This window comes from Scomber scombrus, unplaced genomic scaffold (genome assembly GCF_963691925.1).
Source record: "Scomber scombrus unplaced genomic scaffold, fScoSco1.1 SCAFFOLD_572, whole genome shotgun sequence".
NCBI lineage: Eukaryota > Metazoa > Chordata > Actinopteri > Scombriformes > Scombridae > Scomber > Scomber scombrus.
Genome location: NW_026910283.1, coordinates 1 through 10573, shown reverse-complemented (window position 1 = coordinate 10573; position 10573 = coordinate 1). Strand labels below are relative to the sequence as shown.

The following is a 10573-nucleotide window of genomic DNA, read 5'->3' as shown; positions in this document are numbered from 1 at the left end:
GTGTCAGGTGTTCCAGGAGGCGGAGGAGCAGCTGCTGGCCTACGAGAGCGACGAGGCGAAAGCTCAGCGGCAGAGCGGCGCCGAGGCTCTGCAGAACATGAAGGCTCAGATGGACAGGATGAGGACCGAGCTGGCCTTCGAGCGCCAGCGGGCCGAGCAGCAGGCGGGGAGCTTCGAGGAGGAGCGAAAGATATGGCAAGAGGAGAAGGACAAAGTCATCCGCTACCAGAAACAGCTGCAGCAGAACTATGTGCAGATGTATCGCAGGAACCGAGAGCTGGAGCAACTGCTGCAGGAGCTCAGTCACGAACTGGAGAGCAGAGAGGAGGACGAGGGCAGCGGCAACGAGATCAACTTCGACGAGATCGCCGCCACGGAGATATGACCCTCGTGTGTCTCTCCGTCTTTTTTTTGATTTGCACTACTGTCAAGATCATTTTTACCCACTTTCATGTCATAGATCTGATCTCTAACGTTGAAAACAGTTTGAGGAGATGACAAAAACACACAGATTGGTATCACAAATGTAAAAAAAAGAACACCACGCAGTGTAAAATCAGCTTCACTTAGTTTCTTCCTCGTTGGTCTTTTCTCCAAGGAGCTCCCACTTGGAAGCCAGTGAACTCTATTAGTCGTTAGTAGGCCATCTCATTCCTCCGCCCCCCTCTGTTAACGTCTGTCTTAGTGTTTGCACTAATAAGGAATCAGCCTCCTTGGTCCTCCTCCTCAGTTTTAAGACGTTAGTGGGAGATGTTGTTGTTGTGTATGAGTAACTTCACTCAACCTTTCACGATCCTCCACCTTCCCTGCTGGGTTTTAACACCACACTCCCACTTTGTGTTAGCTCTCATTAGTACGGCTAATTTGGAAGAAGCCCACGCTGTTGTTATAGTTGACGTTAGTTAAACGTGGGATACCAGACTTTCACCACACTATGATGAGCGTGATTGAATCAGAGCGAGGTGTTAATGACGCTGGCTGCAGTACGGGGGAAGTTATGACCAACTAAACAGCTAAAGGGACTCTTCTTTGTTCATTATGGGTTCTGTAGTTCTGGAGTCTAAATTTAATAAGAAGAAGAAGGAAAAAAGGCACAATTTCCAACCTTAAATGGCACAAATCTGATGCTTTAACTGTGTGAGCTGAGAGAAGGAGATGTTTCTGGAGTCTGATATTTGCTCCTCTTTGAGTCTAAACAGGGAAACAAAAGTTTAAACCTCATTAAAATAAATTGTATTAATGCAGATGATGAGAAAATGATCCCAAACTCTGTACAGTGTAATGTAATTAACCACAAACACCTGGAAATAATGCTACCTTAACACCTTAAATCCAGAGCACACGTAAGTCATGTGAGCTTCCTCTTCCTGCACACACACACACACGTTTGTCTTTATACCCTTGTGAGGACCCTCATTAACATAACACCCCTTTACCCCTAACCTTAACCATCACAACTAAATGCTTAAACCCAAATCTAACCTTCACCTTTAAAACTAAGTCTTAATATTCAAATTGTCTGCAAAAAATGTCCCAAACAACACAAATGTCCCTCATAATGCTTCAACTGTAAACTGGTACCCACAAAGATAGAAAGACATGCACACACACACACACACACACACACACACACACACACACACACACACACAGAAATCTGGTAATGTTTTATTTTACAGGTCCTTTAATTTTAAACTAATTTCCTGGATATTTTGCAGATATTTAACAGTTAATTTTTTGGACATTTTAGACATTTTGCAGAGAGTATGATGCATTTTGGTAGAAATTGTTATAAGCATTGAAAAAAGTAGTAAGTTGGTTTTAGTATCGTCTTGTTTGGGTTCATAAATAGTTGTTAATTTGCAAAAAAAAATATGATTATATTAGACGTAGCAATTAAACAGAGAAGAGATTTAGTTTTCAGTGTTATGTTTTGTTTGTTAAATTAATTATTAGCACATAAAGTTGTTGCTTAATAACTCTAATTATACTTAAAGAAATGTCTAATGAATTAACAGTTACACAGCAGGTCATTTTAGTAAATTACTGAAACAACCTCATATGCAAAAATATCGTTGACCTGAAAACCAGAGTATTTCCTGTCAGTATTGAGTTTTAAAGAGTCTAATTTATTAAGAACTTTAAAAAAAACTCCATATGAACCTAAATATAATGAGCGGCCACACATGAAACTAAACCAACTTCCTTTTTTTTGCACCACACTCTCTGTAGATGTAAAAAAATAATGGTAAAATAAATTGTGAATTTCCAGGAAATCATCAATAAAATTAAAGAACCTGTAAAGACTGCATTACTTTGCTTTTCCTGTCATGTAGGAGAGAGCAATGTGGATATAATCTTTGTAAAAATCCATGTTTAAGGATAAAATATCAAGACAGGAAAGTCTGTTTTTGGCTAATACAGAAAATTAAATATCTAGAAAATGAAGAAACTTTATCACATTAATGCATAAAATCACATTGCTATGAACCAATCCTGATTTATATCACTTCTCCCTTTAAAACTTCTACTTAATTAAGTTCAGAAAAGCAACATTTTAAGCCTAAATTAGCTCCTGATGTACCTGCTCAGGTGTGTGAATTAGAGCCAAATGAGGCTTAAAATACTGTACACAGTTATATTGATTATTGATTTCCAACCCATAGATATTACTCATAACTGACATCATCTCATCGTATATATATATCTCATATCAACCCTTTTCTGTTGGAAGTCAGTGTCTTTCCCCCTCGTTAAAAACCAGAAATGTACATACACAATTAATATAAAGCTCACCTACGATGGAAACAGTTTCTCTTTCATCGCTGTGATGCTTTAATAAGATGATCAATGCAAAAGGGGGGAAATCCTGCACTGAGTGACGGGTGTTTTCAGTGTAAAGTCGGACTACTTTGACCATGCTATGACTGTTTCTAACTACCTTTTATAAAGTAATAAGATGTTTTGTGTGTATTTTACTTCCCTGTATAGTTTTAAAAAAGGCTCCTTCATCATTATTCTTCTGTTACTGCTGATTACATCATCACCCGCTGTAAATACCACCTTAAATACTGACAAATCATACAAGATTTAAATAAAAACAACAACAACAACAACAACAACAACATAGCCACTGTGAATAGACCAAAGCAATGTCGCACATTATATTTTGCTCCTCCTCCAGTTCAACGCCTGTAATAATAAAACGTACGTGTGGATGTTTGTTCTGGTTCCTCGGTATAAATTTTATAATCCACAATATTTGTATTGAAGACATTAAATGTTTATTTTCATGCTGTACATTTCTTGAACAAACCTACGATGTTTTTAATTAAAAAAAATACTAAATGAGTAAAAGCTGTGTCGTTTATTTAGAGATTTTTTATGGTTTTATTTTCTTTTAATTCAATTATTGCACCAAATTATTTACATTTAAATTTCCTTCCTTCCTCCCTCCTACTTTCCTTCATGCCTTCCTTCCTACCTTCCTTCATTCCTTCCTTCCTACCTTCCTTCATTCCTTCTTTCTTCCCTACCTCCTTCTCTCTTTCTTTCCTCCCCCCTACCTTCCTCCCTTCCTTCTTTCCTCTCTCCCTTCTACCTTCCTCCCTACCTTCCTTCATTCCTTCCTTTCCTTCCTCCCTCTTCCTTCCTTCCTTCCTACCTTCATTCCTTCCTTCCGTCCTTCTTCCCTACTTCCTTCTTTCTTTCTTCCTCCCTTCTACCTCCCTCCCTTCCTTCTTTCCTCCCTCCCTTCTACCTTCCTCCCTTCCTTCTTTCATTTCTTCCTTCCTTCCCTCCCTCCTTTCCTTCCCCCCTCTTCCTTCCTTCCTATCTTCCTTCCTTCATTCCTACCTTCCTTTCCTTCCTCCCTTCTTCCCTACCTCCTTCTTTCTTTCCTCCCCCCTACCTTCCTCCCTTCCTTCTTTCCTCCCCCCTACCTTCCTTCTTTCCTTTCTTCCTTCCTCCCTCTTCCTTCCTTCCTAAATTTCCTTCCCCCCTTCCTTCCTTCATTCCTACTTTCCTTCCTTCCTTCCTTCTTCCCTACCTCCTTCAGTCTTTCTTTCCTCCCCCCTACCTCCCTCCCTTCAACCTTCCTCCCTTCCTTCTTTCCTTTCTTCCTTCCTTCCCTCCTTTCCTTCCTCCCTCTTCCTTCCTTCCTAAATTTCCTTCCTTCCTACCTACCTTCCTTCATTCCTTTCCTTCCTCCCTTCTTTCCTACCTCCTTCTCTCTTTCTTTCAACCCCCCTACCTTCCTCCCTCCTTTCTTCCTTCCTTCCCTCCTTTCCTTCCTCCCTCTTCCTTCCTTCCTTAATGTTCTTTCCTTCCTTCCTTTCCTTCCTCCCCCCTACCTTCCTCCTTTCCTTCTTTCCTCCCTCCCTTCTACCTTCTTTCTTTTATTTCTTCCTTCCTTTCCTTCCTCCTTCCTCCTCCCTTCCTTCTTTCCTCCCACCCTTCTACCTTCCTCCCTTCCTTCTTTCCTTTCTTCCTTCCTTCCCTCCTTTCCTTCCTTCCTAAATTTCCTTCCTTCCTTCCTACCTTCCTTTCCTTCCTCCCTACCTCCTTCTCGCTTTCTTTACTCCCCCCTACCTTCCTCCCTTCTTTCTTTCCTTTCCTTCCCTCCTTCCTTCCCTCCTTTCCTTCCTCCCTCTTCCTTTCCTTTGTGTAAATTTGCCTTTTGAGTTGGTTTAATGGACAAAATGACACAGAATCAGTTTAATATGAGCTGGATTTTTAATTCTCTTCGATGGCAACCTGGATAATTTAATCTACAACACTCTCATCTCATTTTACACAATCAGGTGATGCTTTAAATTTGTTGGGACGTCAAGATGATTCAGTACAGAAATGTCACACGTCTGCCCTCGTCAGGTCAAAACGTGAACAACATGGTGTTAAATGTTCAAGTCCACATGGGGCTTTTTGTTTTGTTTTGTTTTAAAAAAGGCACTAAAAGTTACAGTTTGTGTAACATTATTAAAAAAATACACAAGTACAAACACACACTGCTGATCCATTAAACACAAGAAAACCAGCGTTGGCTCCTGGTTTGTGATAAAGTGATAAACTAAAGTATTAAAGGCATCAGGGGCAAAACATTCTCCATCATAAGAGGCTTTGTGGGCAATAAAAATGTGACAATATTCCTTTTTTATAAACTGTCACTGTCTTCATTTGCTTCATCTTTACATCCTGTGATCTGCTGCCTTAACCCTCCTGTTGTCTTCGAGTCAAGGAAGGGAGGGAGGAAGAAGAAGGAAGGAAGGGAGGAAGAAGGAAGGAAGGAAGGAAGAAGGACGGAAGGAAGGGAGGAAGAAGGAAGGGGGGAAGAAGGAAGGAAGGGATGAAGGGAAGGAAGGAAGGGAGGATGGAATGGAGGAAGAAGGAAGGAAAGGAGGGAGGAAGAAGGGAGGAAGGGAGGAAGAAGGAAGGGAGGAAGAAGGAAGGAAGGAAGGAAGGAAGGGAGAAGGAAGGAAGGGGGAAGAAGGAAGGGAGGAAGAAGGAAGAAGGAAGGGAGGAAGAAGGAAGGAAGGAAGGAAGGGAGGAAGAAGGACGGAAGAAGGACGAGAGGAAGAGGGAAGGGAGGGAGGAAGAAGGAAGGGAGGAAGAAGGAAGGAATGGATGAAGGAAAGGAAGGAAGGTAGGGAGGGAGGAAGAAAGAAGGGAGGAAGAAGGAAGGAAGGGTTGAAGGAAAGGAAGGAAGGTAGGGAGGAAGAAGGGAGGGAGGACGGAATGGAGGAAGAAGGAAGGAAAGAATAGGAGGAAGTAAAGGAAGGAAGGAAGGACAGAGGAAAGAAGAAAGGAAGGTAGGAGGGAGGGAGGGAGGAAAGAAGGGAGGAAAGAAGGAGGGAGGGAGGAAGGACAGATGGAAGGAAGGAAGGAAGGGAGGAAAGAAGGAGGGAGGGAGGAAGGACAGATGGAAGGAAGGAAGGGAGGAAAGAAGGAACAGTCAAAACAGACGGGTTCAATTTGAACCGGGAGGACGAAACGAAGCTTAAGGCCAAGTCCAAGTTATGAGTCCCAACTTTTTGACTTAAAAATGGCAAAATGACGAAGCTGACCTTAATCACAGGGTATTTTCCTTTTCTCAGGATTCTCAGGAATGTCTCAGTGTCCTTTTAAAATGTCTTTAGGGACTCGGACCACGAACACCATGGGGTCTTTGGCCTTGTTGCTGAAGGCTTTTCGGATGATGTCGACGGCGTGCTGATGAGTGACTCCGTGCAGCGAGACTCCGTCAACGGACACCAGCTCAAATCCAGCCTGCAGACACACACAGTGATGTTAAATATATATATATAGCAGGTTTAAGTCAGACCCTGCAAATGTTTTTTACTGTCTACCTTTAAAATAAGGCTCACAGAATCAGTACATTCTTTTAACCTCTTAAGCTCTAGCCTCTTTTTTTGGTTTCTGCTCGAAAATGACATACCCAAAATGAAAAGAGTATATCTCTGCATCTACAAGGTCTATTTGAATAATTTTGGTGTCATAATAAAGGGAACACTTTTGAAATGTGTTCAGATGTGTAAGTATCAGTATTTATGTCACTGGCTCAGAGTAAATTAAGATGGCACACAAGCATAAATGACATTTAAATCACTCCTATTATTTTATTTCTCTCTCTTTCTATTTTTCTGTATTTTGTTCTTATTTTATTTTTTATTTCTCAAATTGTATGTTTTTATGTTTTTTATTTCCAATTCTTACTGTTAAATGTTTGTTTTATGTAAAGCACATTGAGTTTACATTGTGTATGAAATGGCTATATAAATAAAGCTGCCTTGCCTTAAAACTCATTTCTACAAACCAGCTTTTATATATATATATATGTATATATATATTTTTTTTTAACCTTTATTTATTCAGGGGAAATTCACTGAGAGCAGTGCTCTCTTTTGCAGGAATGCAGGAATGCCCTGTTCACATCCACACAGTCACACACATTCACACACATTCACACCTGGAAGCTGCCCAGTACTACCACAGTCTGATCTGGCAGCCACTGAGCAGCTCCACTAGAGCAGGTGGGTTAAGAGGGCCTTGCTCAAGGGCATCTCAGTGCTGCTTCTTCACTTTCCCCAACCAGATTAATTCTGCCGGTCCAGGGAATTGAACCAGCTCGCTTCTCTAACCTTTAGGCCACCACTGCCCCTATGATGTCGTTTGTTCATTGTTAGTCTTTTTATTTAATTTTATATTCTCTTATTTTTCTTTTTTATAACATTTTCATCATCTTGTATTTCACTGTCTACTTTCATCTTGTTATGTCGGCCTTATTACTGCTCTGTGTTGTGTGTCTTTGTTTTGTATTGTACTGCCTTGCTTTGTGTGTTAAAGGTGCTATACAAATTTATATACAAAACTTATTATTATTATTATTGTTATTATTATTTTTATATTACCTTGAGTACTTCACAGGTGGAGGCGGCTCCTCCAGGAAAGATCTTCTCAATCTTCACCACCGGTTGAACCTTTGACTCCATCCCACCAGATATACTGATGCCTAAAAATAAACATTTCAGGCATAATATGCAAATTAAAAACACACATTTTACCATTCCCAAGACTTTATATTTTCTCACTCTTTTCTGGTTTACTGGAGAGTTTTGGTTTGATTTGCTCAGGTTCGGAGAAATCTCTCTTTGAAATGTCTTGGGCGATTATGGCAAAAATCAAAATCACGATTAATTGAACTTTTAACCTCGATTACGATCAATGAACAATGATGTATTTTCACAGTTTCTTTAGTTTCGTATTTTCCACTGCTGCCCTCACACATGAGGATCTTTAGGGAGGTAAAATAATGATGTTTTAAGGTGTGACGCTGTGGTTAATGTCTAGTTTACTTGAGGTTTGGGTTAAAATGATCACTGGAGACAAGTTTTCAAATTCCTTAAAGATATGCAACCTTTGCTGTCATGGCAACAGTGAACACCACGATTAATTGACATGAGCAAGATTAAGTCGATTAGAGTTTCTAAATGTTGGTTTCAATTATTTTTCGATTAATTGCCCAAAAACCTCAATGTGAACATAGTTAGTAGGAAAGATTTACTCCAGTTCAAAGTGTTCTGTGGACTTTCCTGAATAATTGTGATGATGATGTTTTTAGAGAGATGCATTGCTGCTGCTTATAATTAATTATTATTATTATTAATGTAATTTTTTAGTGCTGTGAAACTCACACAGGGACGATAAAACCAAAACTATCTGTATATTCCTCTTGAGGCAAATGAAAAAAAGGAAATGTAGTTTAAATATGAACTAACTGTATATATTGATAATGTGATTCTGACTCTAATCAAACCCATTTACCGAGGGACTGCTTGGTCTTGGAGATGCTGACGGCTTTGAGCTTGTACTCCTGCTCAGGCTCGGAGCCGTTCAGTCCGTTCTCAGCGGTCACCTGATGTCCGTTCATCTGTCCGCTTCTCACCTGATCCGAACCCGAACCGAACACCTGCGACAACAACGGCCGACTCCTGCGAGGGGCGCTCTGCAGCGTGAACACACTCTCTTTACTCCTGTCTCCACTTTTCTCCTTTTTGCCTTTGGACTGGCCGTTTTTAGACGCGGTCCTCCCTCTGACGGAGGCGGCGTTCCCCTTGTCCGACGCAGAGTGCAGAGAAACCTCGTCGAAGTGGACGGAGCGGATCGTGCCGATGTCGGTTCGGAGAGGAGGAGGGCGAGGGTCGTCGCTGCGGGTCAGAAGCCAGTTGGGAGGGATCGGGCTGGAGGAGGGTTTGAGGTCTCTGGGCTTTGAGTCGTAACCGTCCACCGGTACGTCCAGCAGCGCAGAGAAGGACCTGCAGGTTTGGGACCTGGAGGTTTGGTGCCGCTGCCGGGACACTCGAGGCCCAGACACACTGAGCTTCTCCAGCTCCTCCAGCAGGTGGCTCTCCTTCTCCACCTCCTCAGCACTGTGGAGCTCGAAGCCTCCTCTGTAATCTGCAGGGAGCACACAGGTCATATTAACAACTTTATCTTAACCTCCCTTCCTTCCTCCCTCTTTCTCTCTTTCTTTCATTCCTCTCTTTCCTCCCTTCCTTCTTTCCTACCTCCATCCCCCTTTCTTCCTTCCTTCTGTCCTTCCTTCTCCCTCCCTCCTTCTTTCCTTCCCCCCTTACTTCCTTCCTTCCTCCCTTCCTTCATTTCTCCCTCCCTCCTTCTCTTTCTTCCCTCCCCATTACCTTCCTTCTTTCCTTCCTTCCTCTTTTCTTTCCTCCCTCCCTCCTACCTTCCTTCCTTCCTTCCTTCTTCCCTCCCTCCCTCCTTTCCTTCCTTCTTCCTTCCTTCTTCCCTCCCTCCTTTTCTCCCTTCCTCCCTCCCTTCCTTCCTTCCTTCCTTCCTCCCTCCTTTCCTTCCTTCCTTCTTCCTTCCTTCCTTCCTTCCTTCCTCCCTCCTTTCCTTCCTCCCTCCCCTCCTTCCTTCCTTGACTTGAGGACAACAGGAGGGTTAATGGTCTGTGCATTTAAAAACAGGAGCTGTGGGTTCAAAGAGCTCAACACATAATGTGGGAAGTATCGAGGCAAAAATCTGCAAAAAAAAGATTAAAAGTTTTGCATGATGAAAATAAAAATATACTTAAATATAATTAAAAATCATGAGATATTATGTCCAAATTTGGAAAAAGTTAAAATCATTCTCCTCACACATGTTGATCTGTTGTTAGTGAGTATTTTTGAGTTATTTTTTGGGGTATTTTAGCCTTTGAATAGTGTACAGTGGAGAGGCAGACAGGAAACAATGAGAGATAGAGATCTTAATGAGATGCAAATCAATTAAATTTAAGAAAAAAATGGAGCACAGAACATAACTGTTGTCCTAGAGTCAAGGGAGGAAGGGAGGAAGAAGGAAGGAAGGGAGGGAGAAGGGAGGAAGGAAGGGAGGGAGGGAGGAAGGGAGGAAAGGAGGGAGGAAGGAAGGGAGGAAAGGAAAGAAGGAAGGGAGGAAGGAAAGGAAGGAAGGAAGGAAGGAAGGAAGGAAGGAAGGAAGGTAGAAGGGAGGGAGGGAGAAAGGAAAAGAGGAAGGAAGGAAAGAAGGACAGAGGAAAGAAGGAAGGTAGGTAGGGGGGGAATAAAGAGAGAAGGAGGGAAGGAATGAAGGAGGGAGGGAGGGAGGAATGAGTGAACAGTCAAAACAGACGGGGTCAATTTGACCAGGAAGGACAACACGAAGGTTAAACCACATTTTTTAAAACCACAAGATATAATTACTGTGAATGAACCTATTATACGCTTTGATTTTGGCATCCTGGTTCAATACAGGTTAAATAAATAAAAAAATTGATCTAAGAAGCTCTGAGATTTTTAATTTAAATGCATCTTACATTAAACATTTAACTCCCAAAAAGGGCATGAAAGGTACCGACCTGGGATGGGAGTGATAAGGCGTCGTTTGGGGGCTCGACCAGACATGGGGGAGCGAAGAGGAGGAGTTCGGACTAAAGATACAAAGAAGAGAGACATGAGGAATAAATGTAACTTGACTTTGTGTTGTAGTTGTTTGAATGAATTGTATGCAGCACACACACCTGAGCGATACTTGAGGATATCATAAGCTTCCTCTT

The 10573-nt window shown here is 41.8% G+C and overlaps 1 protein-coding gene across 1 annotated transcript; it reads right to left on the bottom strand.

Moving 5' to 3' along the window:
- Positions 1-6108: 6108 nt before the first annotated feature.
- LOC133976854 (PDZ domain-containing protein 7-like) lies at positions 6109-10568 on the bottom strand (the record flags this gene model as incomplete). Its single annotated transcript, XM_062415055.1, has 5 exons — positions 6109-6264; positions 7407-7507; positions 8320-8952; positions 10376-10447; positions 10538-10568. Coding segments are annotated over 5 exons (993 nt in total), but the record flags the coding sequence as incomplete, so codon positions are not given.
- Positions 10569-10573: the final 5 nt, after the last annotated feature.